We start from the raw sequence: 16,281 nt of genomic DNA on the forward strand, positions 1-16,281 counted from the left end.
TGACGTATTGTTTGGATACAAAAACATTTTACCCGAAGAAGAAACTGTTCCTTTCTCGAGTAATTAGACGTCTATTTACTGACTTCTTCTCGTCATATCGGTTCATTAGTCTCAGATTTCCATCTAAAGGTAGACATGAGTAATATTCTGTTGCGTGTGCGCCCGTGTGTGTTTGATGTGTTTGGAAAAGGTCTTGGTGTGTGTGTGTGTGTGTGTGTGTGTCTGTGTGTGTGTGTGTGTGTGAATCATATGTAACGTGCTGTTTTGCAGACTCTGCAAATTTTTCCTGCAGAGGTCGTATGAGGGACTTCCTGTTGGTCATGCGTGTCACACGTAGAGACTTTGAATGCATGTGTGCAGGTACATTTGTAGATTACTGGAAGTTTCTTTGGTGCATAAAAATCCGAGTCTGTTTGCAGGAAGATCACAACTGGGAGATATAAAGTGCATATTTATTTATTAGTTATTATTGTATACTGTTCCAGATGTTCAAATACTGGGATTACAGTTGTTGCTTCAACAGCAGGAATCTCATTACCTGCTGGGTGGAGAAGGTTCTGATCAATCAGCAACCAGCAGTGATGTCATCAACCATCAGTGATGTCATCATCCATCAGTGATGTCATCGTTGGTTTGTGAACGTTATGAATCCTCCAGTTCAGATTCTGTCCGTCACCATCTTTGCTAGTTCGGAGCGGTTTGGAGCAGGAAGTGACCATATTTGGACGAGCTGGGGGAGGAGCCAGAGGTGGATCTGACCGATCTGATTGGAAACCTGACGATACTACGTCCCGCCCACCGGTAGCTGTAACCTGACTGCACCACAGGCCTGTCAATCAAACAGACACGCCCCCAAAAACAGGTCTTCTTGATCTTCAATCAAGCCACAGAGACGAAGGAGATTTTACTGATCAAACAGAATAAAAGGAAATGAATGACGATCAACTTCTCTTTTTCTTCTGCAAAATAAAGGTAAAAACCTGCAACTGGAAGGATTCATCGGACACAGAAGAGGAGAGATAAAAACATAATGGTCTGTTACTGTGAGGAAATGCTTCATCAGCAGACTAATTCAGGAATACAACATCTCAGACAATCTATAGAGAAAGAAGAAGAAAGTCCAGAGAGGACATCAAACTTCAACCAGGCGAGAGGACGATAAGCGTCCCGAAGGATCAAACTCTGGAGCTCCAAGCAGAAAAAAACAGCATCAACAAGGCAACAAGCGAAGTCGCGGTGAGGAAGACGCTGATGAAGATGAGCTATCTGCTAAAGAGCAGCTAACTGTCAGGAGAACATCCAGGAAATCAGCTGGAAAAGACCCAAGAAATAAAGCTTCAATGCAAAATATGTATACTGAAAGGATCAGCATCCTTCACACAACACACACACACACAGACACACAGACACACAGACACACACACACACACACACACACACACACACACACACACACACACACACACCCGGCATCCCCTCGACCTGTTTGGACTCGGAGGAGTCAGACACCAACTGACCGGACAAATGTTCTTTTGCTTTTTCTCTCAAACACTGCCGCTGGCCAACACTCAGCTCAGCGTGTGTGTGTGTGTGTGTGTGTGTGTGTGTGTGTGTGTGTGTGTGTGTGTGTGTGTGTGTGTGTGTGTGTGTGTGTGTGTGTGTGTGTTTTGACCGTGTGCGCCGGCTCTCTCCCACCCTCCAGGTTTGTGTATATTATAGCGGCCCACTGCTCCTGTGTCCTCTGATTAAGGTCAATTTGGTTACTGGGGTTGGCAACACATCCCTCTCACACACACACACACACACACACACACACACACACACACACACACACACACACACACACTTTTACATACATATGAACTGAGCTCGTACTGCTTCACTCATCCGTCCTCATGAATTTTCATTTTGACAAAAAGAGTAATGAGGAGGTTAAAGATTTATTTAAAATAAAAAACACTGATGATTCTTATGATATTCAGGATGGTTTTAAACAAAAAATGAATGTGCATTCTATTATTGATGATGGTTAAGATATTTCAAATGATCTTCCAGTTTCAAAAAGCTAAGAAACAAACCACAATCTGAACCTGATGATCATGTAGTTATATGAGCAGTATATAAGAGGCCATCAAAAGTTTGGGGAACGGAAAATCTTAAACACGACTCTGGGGGACGAATTCACGGTGACACAAAGAAAACCCAGCTGGTGTCTCCTGACCTGACGCGTCTTCTTCTCCGGTCTGGGACGATGAAGCTCCGCCCCTCTTGAAACGTGATGTCATCAGAACAGCTCGCCCGGCTCGTCGCTTCATCGCCGTAGAATTTCTGAAGACTTTCAAGTTTCTCTGTTGAACATTTACAGAGTTTGATGCACACACAAAAACAAACCCGGATTCTGTTGTGGAAATCACTGCATGGGCTCAAGAACACTCGAAGACTTTCTGTCCTGCAAAAATTTGACCCAAAATCTGATGTTTCTCAGCTCCAGTTTCAGGTCCACGGTGAAATCACAAATGTTTACGTACCAGTCGTCACGTTAACGTGTGGAACTCACCTCTAACAGCCATGATACGGTGGCTGATAAGGGTTTTGCTTTTTGTTGTTTCCTATTCAGAACAGTATGTAAAATATTCATAACATCAGGATCAACCGCTGCAGTTTCTTGTCAGACAGATGAACATGAACGTTTGAGTTGCGACAACATCGCCGCTGCAGCAGAGCGTGTTGCATCACTTCAACGTGAAGACGGTTATTTAATTCAAACCCACGTGGTGAACAGAATCAGATGCAGAGGAAGAACGGTACGAACCCGATGACCGTAATGCATCTAATATAGGTTCCTGTAGCTTTAATTCATGAGGCTGTCGAGTTGCATCAAGTCAGAAGGTCTTCAGCGCCTATTGTTGCACTGGCTGCTATCTCGTGTGTGTGTGTGTGTGTGTGTGTGTGTGTGTGTGTGTGTGTGTGTGTGTGTGTGTGTAAGGGTCATGCTCACGCTAATGCAGAGTCCTGCATGTTACTGTGTGTGTACTGGATGACATTACTAAAAAGAGTCGACATGTTACACAGCAGTGGAGGCTTTAAACCCTGCAGCAACACACACACACACACACACACACACACACACACACACACACACACACACACACACACAGCCTCTCCGCTTGGCTCTGTGCCCGTATGCATGACAAGACCTCTGGGACCCCCTAAACATACACACACCACCCCCCCCCCCCCCTCCACCCCCCCACCCAAGCTCGGCAGCCCAGCACCTAATAGTGCCCAACATCTTCCCCCTGACGTAGCTGTGTGTGTGTGTGTGTGTGTGTGCGTGCGTGCGTGCGTGCGTGTGCGTGTGTGTGTGTGTGTGTGTGTGTGTGTGTGCGCACGGCTGTGGCAGAAAGAACACTGCGACCTAAAAACCCAGCTCACTGAGAGCGACTGCACGCCGAACAGAAGGCTCATCCAAGTGTAAACACTCACACACACCCACACACACACACACACACACACACACACACACACACACACACACACACACACACACATACACACACACACACACACACACGCGCACACACATACACACACACGCGCACAGAGAGTGAGGCACATACTGTAGGGACGAGTGTGAACACACACTCACACACACACACACACACACACACACACACACAGGGCACGTGGCCGCATCACTTGAACGCACACACACAGCAGATGCAGACAAATTAACACACATTAACACACTCGAACAGAGCAATGGGGATGGACAAACACACACACACACACACACACACACACACACACACACACTCACACACTTTCTGTGTGTGTGTATGTGTGTGAGTGTGTGCGCAGCATCCTCTTTATCCTCCACAAATCTTCTTTTTTTTTAGCAAAAGGAAATTCAGATCACGTGATGACAACCGCACCGTCTCCATGACAACGAGCCTGCTCCACCCGCTGGTGAAGACCATGAGATGTGGCTGAAGGCTGCAGAAGAGGGTGTTTGTGAGTGGAGGTAAAGTTCTCAGATTGGATCATCAGGAGTTGTTCTGCTGACATCTGATGTTTTCATCTACAATCTGTCCACAACAGAATTTCAAAGAAGTTCAGTTTTTAAGTTAACAATCAGGTTGTGAAGACTGAAACTTCCTCTTTTACTTCCCCTTCAGTCAAAATTGTAAATTAGAGAATAAATAACATCCTTAAATCGATGAGGCTGCAACTCGACTAAATCTGATGCAACAGAAATTAATTTGATTCACAGATGCTGTTTTCAGTGTGAACAGCTGAACAGGTTGTAGTTTAATAAGAGATGAGGTCGTTGTTCAGATCTCCAGGGTGGAGATGTTCACAGCCCTCTGCTCTGAGGACACCATGCTCACTGTGTGTGTGTGTGTGTGTGTGTGTGTGTGTGTGTGTGTTGGTCGTAACGAGGTTAGACTTTAGAGGTGAAGCTGCGTAAACACAGCGAGTTGTACGTAAATGGTCCGCTGACATCATGAACCTCGTCAGTTTCAACAGCTGTTCACTCATCTGACACAAAACAAACCTCCACTCGTATCGGGGGGTGGGGGGGGCTGTAGCTCAGACAGTAGAGTGGGCTTCACACTAATCAGAAGGTTGGTGGCTCAATCCCAGCTCCTCCTGTCCACATGCCTAAGCATCCTTGAGTAAGACACTGAACCCTAAGTGGTGTGTAAGTCGCCTTGGATAAAAGCATCAGCTAAATGTAATATAATGTAATATATATATAATAAATCATGTTGCTCAGGTGAAGGTTCAAATCAATGTTCTGTCCTCTGAAGGGATGGAAACACCTCAGTGTGTGTGCACATCTATACATCTATTTGTGTACCTTTACATTCTGTGTTTTTCATGTCTCAGCTGTTCCTTTGATTTCATCCCCGCTGGATGCAGGTAGGTTGTGTGTGTGTGTGTGTGTGTGTGTGTGTATATATATGTGTGTGTGTGTGTGTGTGTGTGTGTGTGTGTGTGTGTGTGTGTGTATATGTGTGTGTGTGTGTGTGTGTGTGTGTGTGTGTGTGTGTGTATATATGTGTGTGTGTGTGTGTGTGTGTGTGTGTATATATGTGTGTGTGTGTGTGTGTGTGTGTGTGTGTGTGTGTGTGTGTGTGTGTGTGTTGAGGCGTGCTGCATGGACTCGATGTGCCGGTACGTTCTGACCTCCTGGCTCGCGTTGGGATCGGCGTCCTGCAGGACTCGGGCCGACGAGCCGTTAACTGAAGTCTGTTCTTTTCGATGAATCTCTGAACTGTGGGACAAAATGTACAAACATCACGGTGGAATCACGATAACAGAAGATTTATTTCAGTACAAATTATATGCAGCTTTTTGGAGTGTTTCAGTACGTCAACATCAGCCAGGTCGTCTATTAAAATCCAACAAATATAAAAACAGTCTTCTGATCAAGTTACTTCAAAGGCAATGACACCTGACGCACATTTTATTCTTCTGTTAACATTAGTAGAGAAAAGTGAATATCTTCCATCTCAATCACGTTTCCATTATTAAATAGTGCAAAGCTTCATAATCTAATAGATGTAAACCATTTAAAGACATTTCAATAATTATATCAGTAATCATAATTATCAGTGTTCACACAACAAAACGTTCCATCGTTGTCTTTTCTGTCTCCTTAAGGAGCACAGATTCACTGTAAAGAGTCCAACAAAGAAATACTTCAAAGCTTTTAGTCGTTTAATTTGTGAAAGAAAAAACATCGGATTGGTGATAAATTGCAGCCTGTTTTTCCTTAAATTTGTTCCTAAGAAAAGTACACGTTAGATTCACGATGTGTTCGTAAACCGCAGAGTTGTTTGCGTCTGCGTTCTTGTTTGCATTATTCACGCAAACATACTCTTCCACATTGGGATAGAACAGCAGCTTTTAGGTGCATTACCGCCACCTTATGAAAAGAGGAATGCATTACAACCAAGCAACTACGGTGGCCCTGAGGGTCAAACGCAAAAAAACGTTTCACAGAACACAAACATTTCATAGAAGTCAGAGGTTTTTTGGAGCCAGCCCCTAGTGGCCCTCAGTGGCATTGCAATTTTCAGACCCTATAACTACAAACATTTATATATATAATCTGTGATCGTGAATAACTATAAAACTGTAATATTTCACTGAAAACCAATCAAAAAGGGCGTAACGTTTGTGTTTATTAGCAAACTAATAATGAGTAAACTATTATAAAACCAATGACAGAAGTCCAGTACTTCATGGGATCAGTGAAGGGCAGTGATTTGTAAAAAGCTACAGTCAACATCGACCTCACATGTGGATGTTATTCCTAAATGTCAGGTTTTCCAGCTGGAGTCTGGTACATGACGCTCAACCGCTGTTTGTAGTTTCAATGGACTCCAGAGACCATCAGCTTTTCAACTGGCGGGGAGATTTTCCTTTAAAAGAAGTGTGGAGGAAGTGTTGACCATGTCGGTGCAGAGCTGACAGCGACCCGCCGTGTTTCTACCCTCCTCCTCCGTTAAAGGGACATTTCTGCTGTTTCTGTCAGGATGTCTGCAGGACAAGACCTGCTGTCGGTGGACTTCGAAATCTTCGGCAACGTTCAAGGTCCGTAAGTTTAACGCCTTCCTCTTCTTCGTCTCAGGTGTGTGTGTGTGTGTGTGTGTGTGTGTGTGTGAGAGAGAGAGAGAGAGAGAGAGAGAGAGCAGGCTGTAAAACGATCCACTGCTGCTTAATATAGTCGGAGCTGCTGCAGGCGGGACGTCAGGATCTCACTCACATTCATATGAATCCTACAGAAAAGCTAGAGAGCTATTTACAATCCTGCTTCCAAAAACACTTGGTACAATGTGTAAATAGTAAATAAAAACCCGACTGGGATCATTTAATCATTTAAACCCATATTTAATTGCAAACAGACCAAAGACAACATATCAAATGTTGAAACTGAGAGTTTTTATTGTTTTATGAACAATATCTTCTCATTGTGAATCTGATGTCAGCAACACGTCTCTATAAAGTTGTTCCTGGATCATGTTCACCACTGAGCTGCATCAACTCTTCTTTTAACAACACTCTGGAAACGTTGGGGAACTGAGGAGACCAGTTTCTGGAGTTTTGAAAGTGAAATGTGGTCCCATTCTTGCCTGATAGAGGATTTCAGCTGCTCAACAGTTCAAGGTCTCCTTGGTTGTATTGTTCATGTCCTGATGCTCCAGATGTTTTCAATGATTGACAGGTCTGGACTGCAGGAGGCCAGTTTATCAGCGGACTCTTCTACTAGAGAACCATGCTGTTGGAATACGTGCAGAATGTGGTTGGACGTTGTTCTGCTGAAATAAACAAGACCTTCCCTGAAAGAGACGTTGTCTGGATGGCAGCATATGTTGCTCCAAAACCTGAATATATCATTCAGCATTAATGCTTCCTTCCAGATGTTCAAGCTACCCATGACATGTGCACTAATGCATCCTGTACCATCACAGATGCTGGCTTTAGAACTGAGCTGATAACAAGCCGGATGGTCCCTCTCCTCTTTAACCTGGAGGATGCAGCGTCCATGATTTCCAAACAGAATCTCAGATTGTGATCCATCAGACCTCAGGACAGTTGTCCACTTCACCTCAGTCCATCTTCAATGATCTCGGTCCAGAGAAGGCGGCAGTGTTTCTGGATCATGTTTCTATCTGGTTTCTTCTTTGGAGAGTTTTAACATCATTTGTGGACGCAGCGATGAACTGTGTTCACAGACGATGGTTTTCACAAGTGTTCCTGAGCCCATGCAGTGATTTCCACTCCAGAATCCTTTCTGTTTTTAAGACCACCTGAGGACCCATGAGGCCTGAGGAAAACATGCCACATGTTGTCTTTGGTCTATTTTCAGTTAAAGGAGTTTACATGATTTGCAAATCATCATATTCTATTTTTATTTACATTTTACACATCGTCCCAACTTTTTTGTTGTACGTTGTACAGTTGAAATGAGAAGATTACGTATCAGTGTTTTATAAACAAGCTGCTATGATGATATTCTGAGTGATGTTTTCTCTTTTTATTGTTTGACAGGAGTCTGCTTCAGAATGGTGAGTTTCTCACAAAACTGCACTTCAGTTCACTTTTTCTCGACAGAAACGTTGTGTTGTACCTCCACTGTACGGGGAAGACTCGTTACCTCCTCAGGAACCAAGCAGAGTCAAAATCAATACCAAATTTGATAATTGATTTATTTTAAAGTTAATTTTGAATCAAAAACTCAGTCGCTTCTCAGTCGCCTGCTGGTCAGACAGCAGTTAGAATACATTTACTGAGACTTCAGGGAATAATAATGGACATATTTCACTTGTAGAAACACTGAACATCGAATTGATTATTGAACTAAATAGGCTGTAGCTCAGACAGTAGAGTGGGTTGCACATTAATCGGAAGGTTTGTGGTTCAATCCCCAGCTCCTCCTGTCCACATGTCTAAGTGTCCTTGAGCAAGACATTGAACCCTAAGTTGCTCCCGATGGTGAACCATCAGTGTGTTGTAAGTTGCTTTGGATAAAAGCGTCAGCTAAATGTAATATATTTTAAACATACTAATTAATAAAGTAATCGTTAGTTCTCTGTTCATTAGTTTACAAAACAATTACAGTAATTTGATAAAACACAAAGTTCCAACTACGTCACAGAGATTTTAATGTCAGTGAATATTGATTAATTCAATTCTGTAGCCAGAAATTACAGATTTTGGGCGGCACGGTGGTGCAGTGGTTAGCATTGTCGCCTCACAGCAAAAAGGTTCCAGGTTTGAATCCGGTCCTGGGCCTTTCTGTGTGGAGTTTGCATGTTCTCCCTGTGCTTGCATGGGTTCTCTCCGGGTTCTCCGGCTTCCTCCCATCATCCAAAAACATGCACCTCAGGTCAGGTTACCTGGCGCCGCGCTAGTGGCAGCCTGCTGCAGCAGCTCCCCCCTGAGAGCCCCCCTGCTGTAGTGAAGACATTTCCCCTCGGGATTAATAAAGTGAAAATTAAATAAATAAAAATTTAATATTTGTTATGATGTGTTGACCTGTGTGGCCTCACGATGGCGCTGTTGTCTCTCTGTTCCTGTGGATGAAAAAGAAAGTTGGAGTTCAGAGCAGTTTTTCTTCAGAAGACTTCTTCAGCTCTGAAACTAAAGCTGCCATTTATTAATCGTTAAAAAAAAAGCAGATAAAAATAATTAAAATGTAAAATAAACATGAGCACAAGAGTGAACAGATCACTGCTGATATTTTCATCGTAAAGATTTCAACATTACTCTCATTTTAAAGTTGGATAATAACAGATGAGTGAAACTATAATTTTTGGACTCCAATCAAAACGATTTATTAATCAGGGAAATAATGACAACAATAATCTTCATATTAACCCATCAAAAAAAACTGATTATTAGTTATAATCCCAAACAAAATCATTAAAAGTGACTTCAACCTCCAGCTTCAACATCCTGCTTTTAATTTAGTGCATGAGGAATAATCTAAAGAGACCTGTCCTCAATTTACTTTTAATACTTTAAGTTGATTTTCCTGATATTCATTCACACTTTTTCTTTATTAACTTAATTCATTAAGTCAATTTTATATTATTTTATTTATGGATACTGAAAGAGCTGGTTTGAAATCGTGTCCTTTGATATTTGTTTGATATAGTCTTCATATTTCTGTGATGTTTTTGTGTCTGTTTTCTGTTGCGCAAACAGCTCCCCCTTCAGGACAGTTAAAGTAACTGACTGATGGAGCTCAGAGCTAAAGGCCCGGATGTAGTTTGTTTTATGGTTTTAGTTTCACCTTCTTCTTCCTCTTTGTGTTTTTAAGTTCTTTTTAAAAACGTTATTGGACTTCATTGTGCATCATTGACCCTTCCTGTCCTCCTGTCCTCCCGTCCTCCTCCCGTCCTTCTGTCTCCTGCAGTACACGGAGCAGGAGGGTGTGCGTCTGGGTGTGGTGGGCTGGGTGAAGAACACCCCCGGGGGGACGGTGGTGGGGACGGTTCAGGGTCCTGCTGACTCCGTGGAGGAGATGTGAGTTCAATGTTCATGTTGTTAAACGATCTCTGCACACCTGAAGGAGTGATGCCGGTTTTATTCATCAGTTTGTTGATATCTAATGAAGGTTTTCTGCTCTCAGTTCAGATGAAGTCTGATCTGAACTCTGTTTTTACTCACAGTAATGTGGTGATGCGGTTTTTGAGCCACTAGATGGCGCTCTTTACCTTCACAACCCGGTGTAGTTTAGTTACGTCAGAGCTGCAGAAACACCGAAGCTGGAATCATTTGGTTCAGATCAAAAGTTTCTCTGGCAAAGATATAGAATATTTGTTCATGCATTTTGGGGCTGAATAACATTTAAAGTGTGCAGAGAACACATCTGCAAACAATATATCTATAAATATTATATTTTTGTCTCCATTATAACTCCAAGCTGCTTTAATAATGTAACATCTAAATTAAATACAGGTAAAGTGAGACAGACCTCGTTGGGCTGGTTTGAGACGATCTGCCTGTCGTCTGGAGAACTCATGAGGAAACAGAAACACTCCCTTCCTGTTACATCTCACTCTGATTTAATCAAAATGATCTCAGATATCAGCCAGCAGGAGGTTCAGTGAGGACAGAGGAGACGTTGGAAGGCTTCACGTCCTCTGAACACAGGTTAATGTTGTTTAATACTTCAGGAAGGAAATCTGCCGGATGTTTATGTGTTAAAAGACTCAAACTGTGAGATATCGTCCTCTTTCTGTCCTCTATTTGTCCTCTCTCTGTTCTCTCTGTCCTCTATCTGTTGTCTTTCTGTCCTCTCTGTCCTCTATCTGTCCTCTCTATCCGTCGTCTTTCTGTCCTCTGTCTGTCTTCTGTTTATCCTCTATCTGTCTCCTCTCTCTGTCCTCTATGTCTGTCTTCTGTCTGTCCTCTGTCTGTCCTCTGTCTGTCCCTCCACCTCGTTGACCTGATTGTAATAATAACTGATAATCAATCATGAAACTGAAGCTGCAGCTCAGTTTGTTTTGACGACCCTCCTCTGTGAGGCGGAGGTGATGTCATCAGGGTGTGGATGTCTCAGTTAGATGACATCACCGCCTCTAGGGATGCACACACACACACACACACACACACACACACACACACACACACACTCAATCTTGACCCGTGTAAGAAAACAGCCGCTTAATTCTTGGTGTTTGTTTTTGACAGCACCAGGCGGGTGGAGTTTGTGACCTATCAAATCCATCAGACCCCACCCACCTGGCACCGACAGGGACTCAAAACTAACATCTTTTGCTAAAAAACTGAAAATTAATAATTGTAGAAAATAACGTGAATTATTTTTGTGTTTTCATTCATTCTTTTCATTGACCGACAGCAGTTTATTTTAAAAGTAGAGAAATAAAAGTTTTGTGTTACAGTTTCCCTCCTAATAATAAATCACATTTAACCTCAATGTGACGGTTTCAGATTTAATTTTCACTAAACACACACACACACACACACACACACACACACACACACACACACACACACACACACACACTCCTCAGCCACCCTTTAAATCAGGGATCTTTTCCGTGTTAACACACTCGCTCTCACCTCCGTCCTGTCGACGCCACTTTCACCACGACCTCACTTCCTGGCGGGCCTGGGAAACAGGAAGCAGCTGTTACGGGTGGGGAGGAGGAAGGAGGGATGAGGGAGGAGGAAGGGCAATATGAGAGAAGTAGGAAGTAGAGTGATGTTACACTGTAGAGGGAGAGAGTCGAGTGGGTGGTTTCTACTCTCCTCTGAAACCAAAAATTCCCAGAGAGACGAGAAACAGAATTAAGAGAAGGAGGAAAAAACAACAACTCTATTTTTAGGAATTTGACGGAGTAAAAACCATGAAATATGAGAGCAAAAAAATTGCAGAAGAATGCATGACGACTGAAAAGAGATGCAAAATTATGCAAAATGAATGTACAAGCTGCAATCAATAAGTTCAGAGAGTGTCCCTGAACGCAGCACAGTGATGCACACGGAGCAGCAGGAAGCAACAACCTCCACGAGGAAGTATTCAGAGTCGTCTCTCGGTCAACATCGTGACCACTAGTACGTGAACCTTTGTGATGTTACTAAGTGTTCCTGAGCCCATGCAGTGATTTCCACTGCAGAGTCGTAGCTTCAACACGTTTCTCGCCCGTTTACAATTCGCTGTGAGCGGGGCGTGTTGTCATGTTGGAGAAGCCTGTTGCCATGGCACCACATTTCAGTTGCGTTTGTGTTGTCTGGGTTTTTTTAAAAGACGCAGCAAGGAACAGGAAACTGAAACAAGACTTGATTCTGTGGTGGAAATCACTGCATGGGCTCAGGAACACTTGGCTGTAAGCGGTTGAAGATTTTCTTTTTCCCCTAAAAAAAAAATCGAATGTTTCTCCAAAACGTGTGGAACTCACGTGACCTGATCTCCATCAAGAGACGACACTGAACTTATCAATCCACGCTCGTACTTTTACAGTTTTTTTGTGTGTGCAGTATTCGTGTGTTTCTGATTGAACTGATGGATACAGCTGATAAGCTGATAGGGCGGCATGGTGGTGCAGTGGTTAGCATTGTCGCCTCACAGCAAAAAGGTTCCGGGTTCGAATCCGGTCCTGGGCCTTTCTGTGCGGAGTTTGCATGTTCTCCCTGTGCTTGCGTGGGTTCTCTCCGGGTTCTCCGGCTTCCTCCCATCATCCAAAAACATGCACCTCAGGTCAGGTTACCTGGCGCCACGCTAGTGGCAGGTAACCTGTAGTAAAGAAATTTCCCCTCGGGGATTAATAAAGTAAAATAAAATAAAACAACAAGGCAGATGATGTAATAACCAGAAATGTTGCGTCCGGGGGTCAGAAGTCGGGGGATTATGTTGGTGCGGACCTCTTTGGTGTGAATGAGCGTGACTGGATCAGAGATCAGTGTTGTTTCAGATTACAACCCGACCAACATCCAGCTGCTGCAGACCGAGCACTGTGTGTGTGTGTGTGTGGAGCAGTAGAGTAGTGGGTCAGATCAGTCGGCTCTGAGCCGACAAGTTTTGTGAAGAGAAATTAGGACATGTGTGTGTCCGGACTCCTCCCCTGGTTTTGTGCCGCTCTCTCCGGCTTCATGAACATGAACATGACCCTGATCCTCTGCAATCTCCTCTAATCTACAGACAGAAAACACTCTGCAGTGCAGCATCGCAGCCATCGCAGTCTGCTGCAGAGAACACACAGCTTCTCAGGGTTATATATATATCTATCTGGAGGAATGTTTTCCCATCATGCCCCTGGGGGTCCAGATTCTGGCTTGACCCCCGACTGGCTGGTCGTCTTTATTTATTTCTATGTCCACATTTTGGTCTCAGAGCAGCGAGTCTGACTCCAGAAGTTGCTTTCACACAGACGGTCTGACTGGGTTTTAAAATCACCGCTTTTAATGATTTCAGCTGCAGTTATGTCGTTTCTAGAGTTGAGTTGCTTTCTTTCTCTTTCTTTTATAACAGCTCAAACTAAAACTTTTCTGGAGTGTGAAAATAGAAGGAGTCCAAAAAAAAATTCTGCGTGAATGAAAACATGCAAACATCTAAACCAGAGATTGTTTATAAAAGAGTTCGTAGCTTCAGGTCTGTAAAATGGTTCTGATCTAGAAGTGTCTTCAGCTGCAATACCAGCGAGTGTCACTAGAGGTCGGCTCCAAAAAGCCTCCGGCTCCATAGACTCCCATTCAACTTCTCTCATCAAATCCAAAGTGAATAAAATGTGTCCATCAGTTATCTCGGTGTTGTTAGCTAAAGTCACTCCTTCTTATTAGTTTTCTGGAGGTCCATCTGAAAATAATCCCTCATTCATTAGAAAAGAAGATTCAACAAGACCTGTTTTTGGGGGCGTGTCTGTTTGATTGACAGGCCTGTGGTGCAGTCAGGTTACAGCTATCGGTGGGCGGGACGTAGTATCGTCAGGTTTCCAATCAGACCCTCCCCCCTCCTGTAACATTAACGTTAATTGACTGTCTGTGTCCTCAACAGGAAGGTGTGGTTGAGTAAAGAAGGAAGTCCGTCCAGTCGGATCACCAGAGCCTCCTTCACCAACCAGAGAAACATCGACAAGCTGGAGATCTCCGGCTTTAAAACTCGCTTCTGACCAACGAATCAAAAGTCCCCGAAGATCTTCATTATTCTGGATTAAAACTCTGAGAGGTGCTTCTGATGTTTCCACCTGTTCATGTTATGATTAAAGTTTAGATTTTATATGAATATAGTCTTTAGAGTTGTTTGTAGAAGGTTTGAGTCACGCTGGATACAAACAGGGGAAGATGTTCTTCTAGCTAAAGAAATATATGATAGTATTGTGTTGTTTTTTTTCAAAGTAAAATCGTGACATTACGTCTGTGCAGAAAAAAATTCAAAAACATTTCCGGCTTTGCAGCAATAACATTTTTCTGAAACAATGTGACACGATTTGTATGAATTATATAAGTCATTGTTGCATTTTTAATCACTTTTGAAGGTGTGTATTTTTGTTTGTGGCAGGTGCAGTTACAAACAGTAACTTTACATTTTCAAATTAACATTTGCAGCACTCGCATGCATTCTTCACATTGGTGAAATTACCCTTTAAATCAAAGTTATGTTCGAATCCCTTTCTTCCCCGTAGCTGTCTGTCACTGTATGATGTAAGCAAACACCCCGGAGATGATGTCATTGCACAACAGCAGATCACCTGACCCGATTACCTGCCATCTGATCCAATTAAATCGCAGCAAGTGAATCCCTGATCAGCTGCCACGGCAACAACAAAAGCCCTGACACAGCAGGAGCACAACTTTCCCTGCAGCAAGTGTGTGTGTGTGTGTGTGTGTGTGTGTATGTGTGTGTGTGTGTGCGTGTGTTTGTCAGACATTAACATAAAAGCTGATGTGGCCGTTTAGAAAATATTCAGCATGAATGTTGACTTGTAAAAAAATGAGCAGAAAAAAACAGCAGAATGATCCTTTTTAAAGTCTTTTATGTTATAAAATATCTGCTGTTACATTCATGCTGAAGATGTGTGTGTGTGTGTGTGTGTGTGTGTGTGTGTGTGTGTGTGTGTGTGTGTGTGTGTTTGTTTGCATCAATGCTTAGAGAGTAAATCTCCGTGGATACGATGCTGGATGTGGACACTTTGTCGTCATGCCAACCCGCCCCGAGACATTACTCACACGCACAGTAAGGACCAGAGAGGAGGAGGTTTTGGCTGCTGCGCTGTGTTTGAAGGGGATCTTCATGTAATGACACACTTACATAACCCAGAAACACACACACACACACACACACACACACACACACACACACACACACTTTAATTCTCCTAGAACTCTATGAACATGTCTAACTATCTGTTGCCTGTTTTAAAGGAAATCTTGGTTCATTTTTGGGACTGCAGTTTTAGGTCAGTTGTATTTCATAATACTGCAACCCAGTATAATGCCAAAGTGTATAATACACCCATCAGGCCACCAGAGGGCACTGTGTTAGCGTCCCGGTTCTGTGGGAAAAACCTCATGGTTACATAGAAAAAACTAAAAACTTGGGGTTACTTCCTAAAAGTACACATTTCTACGTAAAATAAAAATGTGGTCATATTTAAAATGATTTAAAACACCTCAGTTAAAAGAAAAACCGCGTAGCTACATTTAGGAAAACAAAGCCTAGTTTTTATCCATCATATTCCACATCCGACCTCCTTACTCGGACTTCAGCACTTTTGTACTTCGTCACATGACCTCCTGGTCATTAGTGCTCGACACTGACACAGTGTCCTCTGGTGGACTGACGGAGGTATTACACACTTTGGCATCATACCGGGCTGCACATTAGTAACGCTACAACAACAATGGATCCTAACTCACTATTCTTTGGTGAGTGCATGGAGACACGGCAGGTTGGCTGGCACATCACCTGGTGCACGAGGTGTGATAACGTAACGTGCACCTGAGATGTTAAAAGGTGCTTTTCCACCAAAACTTCCAGGAAATTTAATTTTCAAACAACTTTCTAGTGATTCTGATTTGTGGCCAAAGCTTCACGAAAATTCAGCAAACGAGTCCTCATAATTTATCAAAAAGTTCTCTCAACATGTCGTCCGAGAGTAAAGCCTGGACTTTGTGGTCTCACTACAACACAATGTGTTTGCAGTTGCAAGTTTTTTTTAAATTCCAGATGTAAAACAATAAAACAACAAGTGATGTTCAGCACTGCAAACCCACCCTGAAAGATCTCGGACCTTCAGA

At 43.1% G+C, this 16,281-nt stretch overlaps 1 protein-coding gene across 1 annotated transcript; it reads left to right on the top strand.

Annotated features, from left to right (window-relative positions):
- The first annotated feature begins 6,456 nt into the window (after positions 1-6,456).
- LOC138215176 (acylphosphatase-2-like) lies at positions 6,457-14,266 on the top strand. Its single transcript, XM_069177187.1, has 4 exons — positions 6,457-6,606; positions 8,065-8,081; positions 9,935-10,044; positions 14,039-14,266. The coding sequence occupies exons 1-4, from the start codon at positions 6,549-6,551 to the stop codon at positions 14,151-14,153; spliced, it is 300 nt and encodes a 99-aa protein (XP_069033288.1). The 5' UTR covers positions 6,457-6,548; the 3' UTR covers positions 14,154-14,266.
- Positions 14,267-16,281: the final 2,015 nt, after the last annotated feature.

The sequence above is a fragment of the Embiotoca jacksoni genome, unplaced genomic scaffold (assembly GCF_022577435.1).
Source record: "Embiotoca jacksoni isolate LCO1_2020_lvr unplaced genomic scaffold, fEmbJac1.0.p SCAF_70, whole genome shotgun sequence".
In the NCBI taxonomy this organism is placed as follows: domain Eukaryota; kingdom Metazoa; phylum Chordata; class Actinopteri; family Embiotocidae; genus Embiotoca; species Embiotoca jacksoni.

Excerpts from the sequence above, each read along its gene's own strand:
- LOC138215176 (XM_069177187.1), top strand. The coding sequence starts at position 6,549 with ATGTCTGCAGGACAAGACCTGCTGTCGGTGGACTTCGAAATCTTCGGC. Across the intron at positions 10,045-14,038 it reads GCTGACTCCGTGGAGGAGAT|GAAGGTGTGGTTGAGTAAAG; the intron begins GTGAGTTCAATG and ends TGTCCTCAACAG.